Source organism: Erithacus rubecula (genome assembly GCF_903797595.1).
Source record: "Erithacus rubecula genome assembly, chromosome: 2".
Taxonomy (NCBI): domain Eukaryota; kingdom Metazoa; phylum Chordata; class Aves; order Passeriformes; family Muscicapidae; genus Erithacus; species Erithacus rubecula.
The window spans coordinates 56159862-56178065 of NC_136685.1; the positions used below are offsets into that span (position 1 = coordinate 56159862).

Here is an 18204-nt window from a genome sequence, read left to right on the forward strand (position 1 = left end):
TTATGCTGCAAAACTATACTGAAATGTGTTGATTCAGTATTTGGAGAAACTAGATTCTTGGGCCTTCTTTGCCTACTCATCTAGCATGATTGGATATCCCTACTCAATTATGGAATACAGTCTATCAATAGCCAATATTTCTGAAGCCAACTATCAGCTTTAATGACTCTTGCTTTTATTAATGGAGGTCCATCTTGCACAGGCTTTCAAAGAAGAAAAATAATATAACACAACTAACCATTCAAGCTACCATCTGAAACCCAAAAACTCCTGAGAAGAATATTAACTGAGCCAGTTATTTGAATTTTATTCCTTACAAGCTAGCTAACTATTTTGAAGTCTCCAGATGCAAACTTACCACATTTTTCAGTGTTTCCCAAGAACGCTGCAAATCATCCAACTTGGCACTAGCAGATGATTCTAAGCCTGGTTCGTAAAACTCCTGGGTGGCTGAGGTGCTGGATTGAATTTTAGCAGCTTCTGTCTGCAACTGTTCAGCAGATAAGGCTTGGTAATAAGCAATGTCCTACAAGCACGAAGTACATTATTGCACTTTCAAAAAGAAAGACACTGCATACCATGCCCCCCATACTGTCCCACTGCATATGTCCATTAAAATAAATACAACAAAGGCAAAACCACTGGGAAAGCTCTTAATAACACAGTAAATCAATATTTAATAGTAGCAGACTGAGAACATTTAGGACCTTCACTATGATGAAGATTTTGGATGCACGTTTTTTGTGTTCATATTAGCTATGAGGTGCAGAAGGCAGCTGTGGACAAACACAGACTGGGAGGGGAAGTGCTATAAATGGGAGTGTTGTTCCACCATCATTACAACCACACATGAGGGAAAACCCACCACAAAAGATGGTGAGTTATGGTACTGTAGGTGGCAAATATCAGCCTAATGAACAATATTACAGAGAGAGCAACAGAAGAACCTAAAAGGAATATGCTGAAGGACTGGTAAATGAGGCAAGAAAGAGTATGAAGCATCAGCTTACAGTAAGCTTTCAAACAAACAGGGAGCCTCAGCTAACTTATAAAAGATACTGAGAAATGGGACCAAAAGTGCTAAGGAAATGGGCAAATTTTCAAACCACCAATGAAAATTCAGAGTGGAATTGTTTCTCACCAGAAGTTCTATACTTAGTGTATGGAGATTTCTTCAACTGTTGCAGATGACAACTGAAAACATCTACAAAAATGTAAAATTAAGGAAACAAGTACAGGATCTATACTTAGATCAGGAAAGCAGACTTGATGACAAGGATTATTTAAAACTTAAACCATGTACGACAGTTAGCATCACATTATTTTGGAGGTGAAAAATGCTGCCTAAAGGGAGGGTGAAAAGCAGACAGAACCAGGCTCTTCTCAGTGGTGCCCACTGACAGGAACAGAGGCAATGGGCACAAACAGAAGCACAGGAAATTCTCTCTGAACACCAGGAAACACTTTTACTTTTAGGATGACTGAGCACTGGGACAGGTTGCCCAGGGAAGTTGCAGAGTCTCCATCCTTAGAGACACTCAAAATCAACCTGAATACAGTCCTGGACAACCTGCTGTACATGGCCCAGCTTGACAAAGGGTGTTGGGCCAGATGATCTCTGGAGGTCTCTTCAACCTCAACCATTCTGTGATTCTGTACAGATGTATGGAAGTTAGGTACTAAACAAGACTAATTCTGAGGTACTGGATCTCAACATATAAGAAGGATCCTTATTTGGAACACCATGCAAATACATTATCTAATACCATCTATAAACAAAACCAGTTAGGCTCTGAAAGAGCACAGAAACCAGATTACTCCCATAAAACTGTCCAATGAGGTACTTCTTCAAAGACAATAATTGGGAAACTTGAAAAAATTAATGATTTAATTGTTACAGTGTCCAAGAGCCAGAATGGAATAGGTAACAGTTTAGCACAGCATTCAGGACTGCAATTTCAGAATTTTTCACTCTGACCACAAGTGACCACAAGTAATGGTGAAAAATTGCACCAGTGGAGGCAACTTCTCATTTTTCCTTGCCTGCAGCTATTATCTAGTCCTTTGCTAGTCCCCTCTCAAGAACAACCATTCTGTGACCTCTCAGTATGGTTTTCAGAATAAAGGGCTTGTTTTCACAGTGAGGGAAAAGAAATCCCTTTCCTCATCTTTTCAAGTGCTTTCTGGAGTATACAACATGGCAACTTCTCTTTGGCAGAGCTTTCACATGATGATAGCAGGAATCCAGATGTTCATGGAAGTAAAATATTTTGTTGGCCCTATAAAGGCCCTAATATCCCATGGCTGTTCTTATGGAAAGTAGCCAATGAACAGCTTTGTTGTTAGATGTAGGGGCAAGAGGGTGTGTTTAGATTTTGCAAGATCTGCAGCAAGGGCTGGTGCACCCTAGATGAGTATTCATATGGGAAAGAGAAACAGTCCTTAAGTAGGCTGTGTACAAGGAGATTGAAAAGCATTTAAAAGTGACCCAGTACATGAGACTAGAATCATAGGATCAGCTGTGTCCTACAGGGCATCATGCCAACACTTCAGCTTTTCCAGTTCAACTGCTCTGCACTGTGTATCAGGAAACAAAGTTTTAAAAAGTGTACCAAATTTTAATAAATTGCATCTTTGGGTAAATGAAAACAGATTTAGCCCCAAAGGATTTCATTCAGTACTGCGGCACAGATGAAGTGTCTGATTTTGCTAAACATCAAAATCAATTGCATTTCAGGACTGATAACATAACATTTTATATATTATAAAATTCCTCAGTGTTTGCAACATTAACAACTTTATACTTCTCCCCACCCTGGTTTTAGAGGAGTTTCAGAAAAAACCCTCAATTTTTAAACTAATGATAGTGCTAGAATTGTCACTTTCTCTTGTATTTCTGGTCTTGTTTTAATCTATTTCAATACATAACCCCATTGTTTCACAAATAAGCAGCTGAAGCTTGTTTTATATTTTCATCATTTCTTAAAAACATAGACGAAGTGCACAGATGTCTGAATTCAGACTAGCTATGTTTGACCATAAAGAGATGCTGGGAAACGGATGAAATTATAACTATAGATAGTTATTCAGGATGAATTAAAAAGCAGTCTTAACCCATAACATTTCCTTCCCCAGTTGCCTCTTCAGAAGAGTTTTAAATTTTTTTTCCATAGACTAAACTCATGTTATTCTCCACTTTCTAGAGTTCCTGTCCACATGCAGGTGATCTTCCTGTAAGAAATTAGTTCTTAACTCTGGCTGATTTTTAAAACAAAATATTTCCAAATTATTTTGCTGATTTGCTGCAAAAATAGCAAATGCTGTTAACTTACATTTGAGCTCCTGGTTCACTAATGTCTAGGATATTTTTTTTTGAACCAACCTTTTTTCCTGAACTCTCCCTGGGAATTCTTCATGACCAGCACTGGCAGTTTCATGGCTTCCTTAGTCTTAATCTTATGTGAGTGTGAACCTATGAATTTTGTAAGCAAGGCACTGCATTTCAGAATGTTCTTCCGCTTGTTGTTTAATACATGCGGTTCATTTCAACATTAACCACAGTGAAGAAAACTTCAGCTCTAAGTTTTTAAGATTGCTGTAACAGCATCAACTTTATCTCTCAAAAAAATTCTGCTAAATGAAAGATATAATATTTTTGTTCAATTTTGCCCTAGTAAATCACTTACTCTAAAACTCGTATTTTGGTGTCAGCTCATGGTGCAACAGCATGTTCACTGTTTTCCTTACTGTCTGAGTGACTGGAGCTGTTTGAGTTGTTTTTACATTTTCAGAGAAATGTAAGGAACTGACATTGGCTTTGTTGATTAGGAAGCATGCTGCTTATGGTCACTTAACTCCTTCATTAATTAATAGTGCCATAAGACACCTATGTTGAAATATATAGATGCTTTTCTACTGCAAGTAAACTTCACAGGGAACTTTCTGATAATCTAAAATGACAGAAAACTAGAAAAATCCTTCTTATGCATAATACAACTTCTTTTAGTATGCCATTGATGATTTTGTCACCACTTTTACTATCTTACATTAGTATTCTTTCTTATGTCTTATATTTAGCAGCTTCCATAGCACATGGAAATTAGAAGAAAGAATGAATGAGGATCATCCTCAAACTTGTCTAATTCTTAGCAGTGCAACACAACACATTCTAATCTCCAAATCTGCAGTGGCAAATTTTGGAAGCAGTCACAAATGCAAAACCAACCCATAACCACAAAATCCAGCCCATGATGGATTCAGTGAGGTAGGTGGTTACTGCTTCTATGACACATTTCTAAACTTTCAAAGTATAACATTTCATGTGTGACTTCATGTGCAGGATGCTCAATGTGCTGGTTCAATGTTTACATTTTAATCAATACTGATAGCTTCTTCAATTAGAAGTTCAGGAGCCCTCAGTTTTGATTTAAAATCTAATGTCTGTTATTTCACTGATCTGCCTCACTGGCACTTAAAATAGACATGGAAATGAATAATGTTGCAATGAACAATACATGAAAAAACCCACATGAAAGTTAATAACTGAAATTATATTAAGTAGAAGAAATTAGGCTGTGATTTCAGTGCCGCAATGGCAATGGTACAGTAAGATAGATGGATATGGGACATAATGCAATGTTTCATTATGGGGAATAAAAAGCATTTTTTCTCAGGATGCAAGATTCCATTGAGTACTACCGAGAAAATAATAATTATATTATAAGTAGGAAACACTGGTGAAATTGAAATTGTCACTTATAATATATTTTTTAAAAGAATGAACAGCTGTAACACTGGATTTATACAATTTCACTCAGAAGTCAATACCTGCATTCATTTTGAACCAGAACCTGAAGGTTCAGTAAGGTAAGAGGTTAAGCCTCAGTTCCTTGGAGCTATAACTAAACATTATTTCAGAGGATTAAATAAGCCACCTGTGGAATGGAACCATGTATGTCTGAGATAAAAGCTGAATGAATGCCAAGAGAGAGGTACCTGGTTAACAGAAGCATCTGTATTAGCCACAGGTGAGGGAGAGCGACAGGCAGGTGGAGAAGAAATCTCACTGTTGGTTCCCTCCTCCCCAGACTCCTCAGTGACAGGGGAGAGCAGTGTGTGACAGCGACCAGCAGTCATCTGCCACAGGAAAAGTAACCCCAGAGCACAGGAAGAAAATCAGTAACCTCAGCTGAGGCTTGACTTAGACTGAGATCAAAACAACACATGGCCAGAATTACCACAACATTAATTAGTCATGCTTCATGCTCCTACATTTACCAGTTTAGAAATCTGTTGAATAAATAGTCTCATTTACTTGTCATACTTCAGTATGAGAATTCTCTCCTGTATCCTAATGGATTTTAAAAGACAATGTAGAGCAAGCAACTCAATAATAACAAATTCAGGTTTGCCTAAACATCTTCTAATACAATCTCTGCTGCGTACAGAAATACTATGGAGAGCTACAGAATACTGGACTATTTTATCTCAGCATCCAAGCCTGGTTAGAACAAGGAACAGACTTGAAATACAAAATACACACAACACAGTACTCAAAGGTAACCTTCTTCCTTCTACAATGTTGCTATTTTGTCTGACACTCAGACAAAAATCCCAGTAGCATCAGCAGAATGTTTGTAATGAGACCCACTTAGAAACAAACAAAAGCAAAGTCAAACATTAGGTCTATGGCAACACTTGGACAGCTTTCATTTCCAGTACTCAGCTGAGAATACAGCAGCATACTGTCAATTATCACATCAACATTTTAATGTGTGAAAAGCCTATACACTGCAACACCTAATGAAATAATATTTATTCTGGTTGCATTTTATTCCTGCAACTCATCAATTTCTTAGCATTTGTTCTTGCATGCTGACAGCTACAAAATAAAAAGCACAGTATTTACATATTACTGCTCACAAATTTCACGTATATGCTAAATAACTTCAGCCTTTATCAACAAGTCTTGAGAACCCATATAAAGCATAATACTGTAAAGGGAAGCTGCAATTTGTTTTGCTTGTCACACTACAGCCATTTCAAAAGCTAAAGGTAGATGTGAGATGTGGCAATTTGCTACAAGGCGGTGTTGTAATGATGGAAAAGGAAGCATTTCAGATGATGAGTACAGCGACCAAAGCATTGCTTACCATAACCACCGAGGGATGAGTGGGGTGTGCTGGGAGCAGGTCTGAATCCAGCTCCTCCATTCCCTCGGACAGCCCCTCCACTTCTGTCACTGTCAGCAGCATGGTGGCATGTTTCGCTTTCATCGTCAGCATCTTGCACTTGGAATTCAAAGAAGCAATTTGCTCCTGGTATCCTTTGATCTTCTGAGCCAGCTCCTGAGGAAACATTTTTATTCCCCTACTGCTGATGCAGCCGGCAAAGGCCACAGGACCGGCAGCATTTCAGCTTCCGCGGCGAAATGAAGCCGTGCCCTCTCGCGGCAGCCAATCCCACCCAGCGCCGTCGCGGTGCTGACGAGCTGGATGCCGCCAGCGCAGGGACCCAGAGCTGCCGCGGTGCTGAGGAGCTGGATGCCGCCAGCGCAGGGACCCAGCGCTGCCGCGGTGCTGAGGAGCGGGATGTCACCAGCGCAGGGACCCAGCGCTGCCGCGGTGCTGAGGAGCTGGATGCCGCCAGCGCAGGGACCCAGCGCTGCCGCTGTGCGCGGTGCTGAGGAGCTGGATGCCGCCAGCGCAGGGACCGCGCAGCGGCGGCTCCGCAGCGGCGGCCGCACGGGGAGCGCTCCGTGCGCGCCGCAGAGCGCGGGGACGGACGGACGGACAGACGGACGGACAGACGGCTCACGCCCGCACCCTGCCCGAATCTGAGCCCACCTCTGACAGCTGCACGCTGCAGCGTCTCTCCCTCTTCCTGCCTGTTTCCCCCCGCCCCCGATCTGCTTCCATTTATCTGAGGAAGATGAAGCTCTCCCGCAATAGTGCATGCCAGGGAAATGAGGTCATGGAGCGGCCACAATTGCAAAAATGCCCCATTCAGCTCTCACCAGAAAGAATGAATTGTCCAAACAATAACTCACAGGGTGTAACAGGCTCAAATGTGATAGGAACAATCAGTCACATAATAAGATTAAAGGCAGTCTGGATCGGTTTTTTCACTGTTTGGATAAGCTGCATTTTAATCTCGTTTTGGTTTTGTGTAAGTCTACTGAGTCAAAAGTTGAGCTGCACAGGACTAACCTTTCTTTAAAAAGAGATGGGGAAACTAGCATAAAGTAGACCACATTTTAAACTACTAGGGGTTTTATGTTTAGGAAATGGTCTATTTATATGGCCAAACACCATCATAAGATTAAGATTTTTAGACAAGAAAGAAGAAAATCAATAGCCTTATGACTATTCATAAGTGCCTTATCTTCTCTCCCACCCTATAGTGTTGCTCTGTTCAGTGTCCAGTTTCAAAGCTTTCAATTAATATATTTCAAATAAAAAATGGTGTCAGCGTTTCATATTTCTGCTGAGGCCATTTTTCCAGTCTCCCTAGATGCTCAGTGACAAGTTAAAGTTTTGGTCTAAGAAGTAAAAACATTTGTATATGCTTGCCTGCTAAATTGGTGATTATTTGTTCAAGTGCAAATTTCTGCTTAATTTTTATATCTGTTTTAACTTTTTCAAAACCCACAAGTTTCCAAGAAAAATAGCAATAGGAGTTGCAAGACCTAGTAAGCATATTATTACAATATCTTTTCAAAAGTAAATAAGACTACTGCTTCAAACTAATAAATTAAAAGATGTTTTTGGCTGTATGACATTTTCAGTAAAAAAAAAAAATTCCTCAAAATTACAGTGCAGAACACTCATTGCAAGAAATACCAAGTTAGGAATTGAAATGATGCAAAGACTGAGGATGACACTTCACTACCTGAGTTTCAATGGCACCTTGTCACCATCTGTCATGTTTGCAAGAAAAGGATCTCTTGGTGCTCCAAAACTTTCCTTGGACACTAAGAAAAGTCTTGATTATAAAACATCAAGCAGAATAGTCAGAAACCAAGCTGCAATCAAATCAAGCCACAAAATTATTGTCTAGCAGCTCGAACAGTTATCTGCTCTTTGGCAAATTCCAGTCATTCACAAATGCTCAATGAATGACACATTTGAGCCTCAGAACAAAATTACTGTCATTCAGTAATTCACTCTTCCATCACATTACTAAATGCAATGAGTATCTAAAATGCCTCCTTCAACTGAAAACAAAAAGTCAGCAAAAATATGATTGCAAAAGAAAGCTAAAAATATTAAAGCATCTTAAAAAAGAAAGGTCCAATGAGGTATTGTGCTTTCCACTGAAATAATTCTCAAGTACGAAGATACTTGCCCCCATTGTTATCTGAAATTCTAAACAACATGGGTAGACTTGGTATCTACTTACATATATGCATATTAATACAAGCTTCCCAAAAATCAAGATGTAATTTTCTTCTACTTTCTTCCTTCCTCTTATTTTAATTCTAAATATAGCTACTAAAAATGTTCCCTTTAAGTTCTTTTACTTGCAGCCTTTATCAAGGGATATAACTGATGCAACTTGTTTTCTTAAATAGTAACACACCTAACAATCATCTTGACAGACTTGTCTTTTGAAGTAGTCTAATAATATATGGTTCAGAATATTTACTTCATGTTATGCTTTTTCACAGCTATTTAGCACAGAAAGCATGAGCATAAAGTATGCTTATCTCAGTCTTTCAAATCCCCTTACCCCTAAATGTGAAAAGCTTGCATGTATGAAGTCTGTCTGTTCTGGCTGATCCCAACATTTGTGTTATCCTAAAGCTGATCTCTTCCTGCAGATGTTTAGGACCCCTCCTAGCTACCAAATTGGCACAAACGTACATGAAACTTCCATCTGCCTCATTCTTAATTCCTTCCTGCCTGCAGCATTATTCCTTCTTGTAATATTACCCTGAATTGCTGGTCACTCTCCTGCATTTGCTGTTCCAAAATATTTGAATAGAGAATAATAGCATTATTAATTCAGTACTAATAAAACCAAAAGTGTTTGTATATGAAAATTGCTCTTGAATTTATTGTAAGTAACAGTTGTAACAACTGGATAGAAAATGGGCAACTCATGTAACATTAGGTTATATTACATGGCAGGAGGGATAGCTTTAATCCAAATGCAAAGAAATGGTGCCATCTGGTGCCAAAAGAGACACACAGAGATCAGTGATGCATTTTTTATTCTAGGAATTACATAACAGACAGGTGGAGGTGAAAGGGGCTCAGGAGGAGCTCTAAAGCCAGAACAGCAAGAAGGCTGGATAGAGACTATTGTGATTTATTCAAGAGCTGATAATCTGTGAGTTTGCGGGCAGGACCCACAACTCCAGAGTGCAAAAATCTTCCCAACAAAGACTTTAAAGGAACCTCTGGAGTGAATGTTACAGTTTCCCTCCAAATCTATTGTGAGTTTTCTTTGATTCAAGTCTCTTGGTATTCTTTACAGAATGTGACTGGGATGAAAATGAGCAAGTATGTTAGGATATACATGTGTATATATACAAGTTTTTTAGGATATATATATATACACATATGGATGATTCAACTAGTTGTGGTTAAGTGAACAACTGCTGAACTTCTGGGACACCCCTCAGTCAAGTTCTAATGTTATCTGTCCCTTAATTATGCAATGCCTTTGTTTATCATAATGTTGTCAGAAGGTTAGGAGATATCTAACTGAATAAACAAACGAATTGTCCACATTGTACCAATAGCAGGAGTTTCCTCTGCTGGAGTCTGAAAAGCAATTCAGCTATGTTTTGACTATTGCTTGTGAAAAGTTGTCTGAGCCAGTGAGCTGCCATTGAGCCCAATGTTTTGGTACATTTTGGGTGCCATACCTCATTACGTGAAATCTGGACCTGGAGCTCCTGGATGTTGCTGGTCGCTATTGGCTTGTCTTGGATCTCGCGGTGGGCACTCTCTATCATCTGCTGCAAATGCTTCATTTCTTGCTCATATTGCTCATACTGAACCACTGCTTCCTAGAGAAGGGAAAAAAGATAAGAGTGTCTACACAAAAATTAATTTTCACTCAGTCTAGGAGTGACAGATCTCCCTCCTGAAGTAACTGGCACTCACATCTTGATAAGCAAAGCGGGAGTACAGTCAGGAAAATGTCTATTCATAAATATTGTGAATTGCAATGATTTGAACTGCTTCATTTATTTAAATATTTTCCCACCCACAGTTCCTCTAACATGGTATTTTAGATTTCTGATGTAAGGTGCTGTAAGTTTTGATTCCAATAAGCACCTGAACCTAACACACACACACCAGAAGATAGCCTTCCTTAGTCTCATGGTTTTATTATAAAACATTTTCATCTGCTTTTTGACTTCAAGTGTTCATTTGTGACTACAAGAAAAGCTTAGATATTACAGAAAATACAACTGAGAGAGGATAATGAAGATTGGTTCAGATAATTATCCTACCAATATTGTACCAGCTCTTTCTATCACACATGCATGAGCAGTTTGTCTAACCCATTTTTATAATTTCCAGTGTTACATTGTAACCTTTCTTGTATTTAAGCATCATTAACTATCCTTAATCATCAAAAGTCTCTTCTATTATCCAGCTTGAAACTTTGTAGTTGCACCCTAGCCTATGGAATATGATATCTATATTGCTATCACTAAATAGCAGAGAACAAAAGCTTATTCTCTTTTTTAGAAATACCTTTTACATGTTTAATTATAAATCCAAACAATTAAACAAAATCTAGTTTAGTCGTGTTTAGCAAAACTTTAAAATACAAATTTAATTTCCAAAATCAGAAAACAAATATATATAAACCATAAATACAGTGAATAAAAATAATTATTTTTATACCTCTAAGTTAATTAATAGTTTGAATCAATGATCAATAGTTTTTATGAGTTTTTTTTAAAATAGTTTTTATCTGCAGAAGCAGCCGATGTTATAATGTTATATTAATTTTATTAATTGATTATATATCTTATAAAATTAACCTGCATAAAATTTTATATCAGTTGTTTGTCCAGTTGATCCTAACAGCGTTACAAAAATCACAGCAGCATCAGGAACAGAACTGAGGTGAAAGTCTGATGAGTAAATTAAAGTCAGGAATAACCGAGTCTTAGTGGGGAAATTCCCAATGGTACCACAGAACAGAGGAACGCACAGAGGTGTGAAATCCAGCGTTCCCATCACAACCTGCGTGCTGTGCTCGGGTTCCCCAGCGGGGCCCACGGGCGGGGCTGCACTTGCCTGCATGATGTTGCACTGCTGGATGGCCGTGTGCTGCAGGCGGCTGGCCTCCTCCTGCAGCCGCAGGGCGCTGTGGCACAGCGACAGGCTGGCCACCGCCTCCTCGGGAATGCGCAGGGCGCTCTGGCACGCCTGCACCGCCTGCACCTTGGGCTTCAGCGCCTCCATTTCCGACAGCAGGTGCTAGAAACAGAGTCAGAGACCAAACAAACCAATCCTTCACAGCTCCCAGAGAAAAATAACGGTGTGTTCAAGCAATAAAAGAAAAAAAATTATTATCTATTTTCTAAATTGGAAACATTTTCTCATTGTGAAATGCGAATTCTTTTAAAGATAATATAAATAAAAAGCCCATATGCTAGATATAAAAATAATTAATGAAAAAGCATAGTAGTAACTATTTCTAAGTGTCCAAGTAAAAAAATATTTCTATTAGCAGATTTGAGAAAATAGATTTACAGACTCCACAAATTGAAGCAGCACAAGAGTAATTTATCTATACACATATCTCAGTGTTAAAATCTGAGTGGAACTCCCTGCTGGGACATAGAAGCACATTTTCAAAACAGCACATGAATCCTATTGTATTCACAACCTTCCTCTGAAAATACAAGCCATGCCTGAAAATGTTGCTTAAAATTCAAAAGGCAATCAAACAGAAAGGAATAGAGCTACACAGAAACCTTTTTCTTTGAATAATCACAAGCTGTGTGCCTTTGTTAATAGTGCCTATTTCATACAAGATGTGCATTTGAGCTGTCTGCTTATATGCATGAGAAGGATCTAAGTGCAATGGCTGGAGAAGAGATTTGATCACCATTCTTTTTACCTACATTGAAGTCTTTAATGAATGTATGTACAGATACAGAAAAAAAACCAAAAAAAAAAAAAAAAAAAAAAAAAAAAACAAAAAAAAAAACCAAAAAAAAAAAAAAAGGAAAAGCCAAAGTTGGTAAAAAGGGCCTTAACACATTAGAAAAAGATTTTAGATTCAATGGATATAAATCAGCTGGACAATGAGACAAACAGGGATAGAGAATTTGGTAATCTCCCTTCCTCTACACCACATGCACAATGACAGATAAGTAGGTCTGAAGAGCATACTGATGAGAGGATTGTGGTGTGTTTTTTATTTCTGCTGTTTCATGACATATGGTGGATAATCTAAGCAGAGTTTCAGTATAATGACCTATTCCTCAGGCAGCACAGGTGGGGCCTCTCCTCTGTCAGACCCTATGCTGCTGGAAAAGAGTATTTTTATTGTTGAATCAGCACCAAGAGGCACCCTGGGGGCTGTGTGCCAGCCAGGGGCTTTCCAAAATCCCCTCTCTGGTCTGGTGAAACAGGTGGACAGGAGCTATAGCCCCTTTCTGTACAAAAGAAAGTCATATTGTGAGATGTGCTAGAGTCAGGACAAAGAATACACATAAAATCCAGTGCAAACTCCATGTTCCTTTATTCTTATGGTGGGTGATGTGTTTCACTTACACTCTTCAAGGCCACATCCTGAAATCTGTTTGCAAGTTCCCAGAATAAAGATTGTGTACTTTAATGGAAAGGAAAACCTGTGCAAATTTACCTGTCTTACATGTGTTTTTCTGCAGATTTTAATCCTACAATGAACCTGCTGGCATCCAGTTTTCATTGGCAGACTAAGACAGTTAAATATCCATATTAGCTTGCAGAAATAAACACATCTTGGGAAACTCAGAAAGCTATAACTTATCATTCATTTTAAGAGACTGAGACCAAAACTAACAAACTGACAAATGTCCATAGCAGAACAAATGCAATAGAGAAAGCCACAATCTCTTATGGAGGTAATTCAACTAAGCATACGAAAGTGTAACTGGGTTTAAGCAAACCTGATGCGTCTCGTAGTGCTCCAGATTACTATTGGAGAAGCTAGCAACAAACTGTATCATTGTGTCTCTAACTGCAAAATAATGGTAACAATCTAGACTTCCTTTTGAAGTAATTAAAAAACTTACTGACCATAAGCACTGGATAAGAATTGGACTTTATTACAATTATTAGTCTGGTTCAAATGGATTGGATGCACACTTCTTAGAACTGCTCCAACCTAAGAACTGGCTCATAAAGTTATACTTCAACCATTCCCTCTGAGGGAATGATTCTCCTTGCTCTGTCACTTATTTCCTTCGCAGTAATTTGGGGCCACACTCTGAAACAGTGACCCACCTGAGAAACACACAAATCAGTCTTATCAACACTCATTATCCTTTGTGTAAGATCACACTACTCAAATGTTAGCTTTGATGTCCTGGTCTTTTACCTGTCTGTGAGAAAGCTGCTCTTTCAAGCTCAAATGCCCAAGCTCTGGAGACGTCAGCATGGATTGGGCTTGCTCCAAAGCAGCCTGTAGGGCTCTCAGCTCAATTTCAAATTTCTTCATGTCCTGTAACACATTTGATTCAGAAATGAGTAAGGGGAAAAGTAGAATTCACTATAAATATATCTGTCTGGATTTTGCAGGTATATCCCCCTTACATACAGTACAAAAAGCAATTAATACCAATTTTGACAGTTAATTTTAAATGTTTAAAATATAAGATAAAAATACCAGTTGTATGACAGTCTAGAAAAAGGGATTGCATAGACAGCCTTATTATTTTAAGTACTTCAATATCAAATACAGCATATACTTTATAAAAATGAAAAAGCATGTTCATTCTTTTCACTGCAGTCCTTTGTAGAGGTGGGCCTTATGCTACGAAATTCTGGTCTGGTCCAGAGCTGATCTAAATTTATAAATAACAGCATTTAGATATTAAAGAGAAGAAAAAAGGAAATAACAGAATGTAAGTGTCAAGAAATGAGTTTTTCAAGTATCTAAATATACGTGGTAGGTGCTACTTGAGACACACCATTATCCCAAATATATCCATCCAGAAAGGGCACTTACAGCAGGACCTGCGGAAATCTTGTGCCCATCTGAGTCAGCACCTGAAGGCAGCATCTCAAACAGTGCAAGATACCTGACTTTGGGCAACAAAGTCATGCCCTGTATAGACCACAAATTATCTTCACTGCTAACAATCTCAGTAGTATGATGCACACATGCATCACCCTAGACACCACCCAGCACTAGAAAAACTGCTTTCATTTACCTTGGCAGCATCTTGGAGGTTTGGCAGCTGCACTTTGATAACTTGCTGCAACTCCTCCGTGCGCCTCCCCAGCTCCAGCACTTGCTGTGACATCCCTTCAGTGCAGTACACACTTGCCAGGTAATCAATCCTCTCACTCATGGCCTCGAGATCCCCGTGAATCTCTCCAGACTCATCAAGAATGCTCTGGGTGGAGATACAAGCAAATTGAATGTCAAGTTTGAGACTCAATTACACGTATCTTTTAAGTATATTGTTCTGCAAACTCTTAAATCTGTACACATTTGTGAGCCTATGATTAAGTTCCACTGATTTCCTGTAGGGTTTAGGCAATATATAGTTTTGAAGGTCTGCTGAAGTGCTTCAGCTTATAGGGAAACAAAAGATTAAGTCATGAGGTTTCAGCAGCTGTGCTTTACACCTTGATTTTAGTGTTTTGCTATACACACTTGTGTATAAAAATATAATATATGCCATCTATGCAAAAGCTTTGTCCTGGAAGCCTCAAACACCTTACAGAAAGTAGCAGAAAGCACTTGGGTGCAGTGTTACAGCAGGGCAGGGGTCATTAATGCTGCCTAAAAAAATCACTCCCGAAGTATTGTGTGGGATGGCATTGGTTAAGCCTGTATCATCAGATTTTGAAGCACAGAAAAAGCCATAGCAAAACCTAAACAGAAATTCTGTCTCCAGCTTTCCTCAGGATAAATTGCCTGGAAGCTCCTATTCAGAATACAAAGTCTGACATACTACACTGCACTAATGAACAAGAATGCAGCTGACAATTAAGCGATGTACATACAAAAACCATAATTTATATTTATTTTGGTATTAGTGATACATTATTATCTTATTTCCTTGATTTCTTTCACATGGTCATGTAACACCAGGCAAGCTTGAACCTCATCAAAATATCCCACTGATGTCATACACACATTCCACACACAGACACACACAGAACAAATTGCACAATTACAGGCACAGCAAATTACTCTGATGTGAAATGTTCAGGAAGAGACTGGGAGAAACTCCTCCATTAGATATCAGCTTGAGAATATCTGATATAAAACTCATTAGATGGGAACAGGCTATTCTAGCTTTGCATAATGGAGAAAGAAAAAACTCCATAGTGAACTAAAGCTTTAGAGTATGAGTTGCAATAAAGTGCTTGGTGTGGTAGAATCACAGTGTGCAGACACATTATTCAGCCAAAAACTTCTATGAAACCAAACTCCTTGAGTAACATGAAGATTAACTTTGAATCACACATTTTTATTCTATAAGGTATCTTTATACACTGTCTTTTAAATTTCATAGCTCACATAATCACCTGGTAGGCTTTAAACTGATCACGAAGCTGAGAGGAAGAATTCCATGTTATACTACCATGCACTAGGATATTTGCTTTCTCAATCCATTTCAATATGAACTCCAGCATCTCATTGTATTCTTCCAAGTGTGAAGCAGCCTGGATAAAAAAAAAAATTTGCTTAAGCCTAAGACGTAATTTGGTACAATTCTTGGACAATGAAAAATTAATTTTATTTCCTTCATTGTTTTAAACTGGGGATCATTTTAACAACTTTTCCTTCCTGTATTATGTAAGTTAAGTGATTATATATTTATGGAGTTAAAATAGGTCTGTTTCCAGTAGTAAGATTATTTGTTTTGGGGAAAAGAAGGCACTATAAGAATGTAGGTCCCACTGGGAGAGTCCACTGATGCTCAACTATATCCCTTGAGGGAACACTCCCTGTGCATATTTCAGCCTCATGTGTAAGTTTCAAAATACCTCCTCTTTCAGTTTATGGCTCATTTTCTTAATTTGAACTTTCTCTTTCCATTACATTCTCCAAACCATCTTCTGTTTGTTTTTTTTTTAGTCTGCTTTGTCCACTCAGTCTGCCATATTTCCAAAAAATTAAAAGCTACACTATTTCAAAATACAGGACAAAAGCTCTGCTTTTTAATTAATCTAATTTCTATTTAGAAAAGTAGTCATAAGCTCCAATTTTCTTTTCAGCAGGAATAATTTCATTGATGTTCATGAATTTTCTCTTTATAAAGGATGGATCAAATTGGAGGTGACCAAACTTGACCAAATTATTTGCAAAAAGTTTTCAAAACCTATCATTTTTTTAAAAGTAGATTTTTTGATGCTGAACAAAAATATCCTAATGTTAAATCTCTTTACCAAGTACCTCTGGTTGAACTCATATTTTGATAATAATTTTCTACCTCTTCTTAAAAACAATTTTTCAGAGGAAACTGAAAATATTTTTAAGTTTTCTTACAGAAGCAACTTCATGCATGCAGAAAGAAGAACTCATAATTTATCAGAGTATTAATGGCAGAACCACAGAAAATCCATTTATTTGATTTTAGCTAGAGGTTTTGGGGGATAAAAACAATTAAGGTACAAAAAAGCAGAAAGAATTTCAGAGATTTTGAACCACAGAAGATGCTTCTTTATGAATGCCAAAATAATGCATAAACATTATGCATTATCAGGACCAGTGTATATAGGCTTTTCTATTGAATGTACAAGTTATAGTCACCCTCCATGGACTGAGATTAGAGGGAAATATTTTTTTCTAATTTTTGTTTTTAATGCTGCAAATATAGGTAACAGTGACAAAACAGAGACCCTGAGAAGCACAATGAGTTACTACTTGCAGGCATGCTACTGTTTTTGAGATCTACAATCTTTTTAGAGCACCAAAGGACCCAAGCAGCAAGGGCTTAACGCAGGAAGGTGCTAAAGCAGCATCCGAGAATTATTTCACCCTCTGATTTGACCTGTGTCTCTTTGGAATGTGATGCAAACCCTGACTAATAATAGGCAGATGTGCCAAGGAATGCCCTGTCTGGCCTAACTCCAGGGAAATAAGTGAGATTGTTGACTGCTCCTTCTGGTGCTGAGAGGAAAGAGCAGAAAGGATTTAAGACCATACCTGACTGAGCTTGGCTGCTCTGTACTCAGCCTGCCGTATGGTCTGCTGGTGCAGTGCAGTGAGTTTCCCTATCCTGTTAGCCAGCTGCTTAGCCAGGGGCACGTTCTGCTCTGCAAAGTCCTGGACTGATGCATCTAATTCCAACAGCTTTATATTGCAGCTGTCCAGCTCATCACCAAGGATCTAGACAGAAAAACAATAAAATCAGTGATCCAGGAAGTGTTAGCTTTTTGGTTGAATATTTCTAGTCCAGCTTGCAACTTTTGTGCCCTGTCCAAAGTCTCCGTAGTTTTTTTCCATTTTTAAGCAGGAAAGCAGAAGAGCAGGATGTTTGGTCATCTCTCAAGTATGTGCCATTACTCTTTCTCCTCTGACTTCCTGGCTGAAATGGATAACCGTTTTTCCTGCCATAGCCAAAGACTGAGTCACTTCAGTGTGACATTAACTGTTCTCAGGCATCTTTCTGTGCTTGTTTCTGAAATGAATTTTCAGCACAGACTGCCAGGATAAGGATTTTCATTTGTTGGAAAAGCGGTTTGTTTTATTGCTGTCTTAAAATATATGTTTATAAACTCATAAAAATGTAGTTACTCATTAATGGATTATGAAAACTTTAATTTTAATTTGAAACTTGCATTTTAATAGCATGATCTTGATGCAGGAGCAATCTGATTGTGCTAGACTGTTTCAATAGAAACACAGTTTAAAATCAGATTTTCCTCCTATAGTCACAAATATTTTGAAAAGGAAGACTAAAAAGTTTTTCAAGTTTCTCATAGATTTATAGCATACTCTTGGGCTACAGTTTTTTGAGAAGAGGCTACTGGTTGTTTTCTTGTTGGTGGTTTTTTT

General features: G+C 38.3%; 1 protein-coding gene across 1 annotated transcript in view; it reads right to left on the reverse strand.

The window, feature by feature from the left end:
- The window catches only part of SYNE1 (spectrin repeat containing nuclear envelope protein 1), a 283485-nt gene that overhangs the window by 87636 nt on the left and 177645 nt on the right, over positions 1-18204 (reverse strand). The window contains exons 85-93 of the mRNA XM_079330874.1: positions 17353-17535; positions 15729-15866; positions 14399-14584; positions 13564-13686; positions 11268-11450; positions 9875-10018; positions 6153-6347; positions 4996-5136; positions 359-526 (exon numbers count right to left, since the gene is read on the reverse strand). Coding sequence (XP_079187000.1) covers positions 359-526; positions 4996-5136; positions 6153-6347; positions 9875-10018; positions 11268-11450; positions 13564-13686; positions 14399-14584; positions 15729-15866; positions 17353-17535 — 1461 coding nt within the window. The remainder of the gene's footprint in view (positions 1-358; positions 527-4995; positions 5137-6152; positions 6348-9874; positions 10019-11267; positions 11451-13563; positions 13687-14398; positions 14585-15728; positions 15867-17352; positions 17536-18204) is intronic.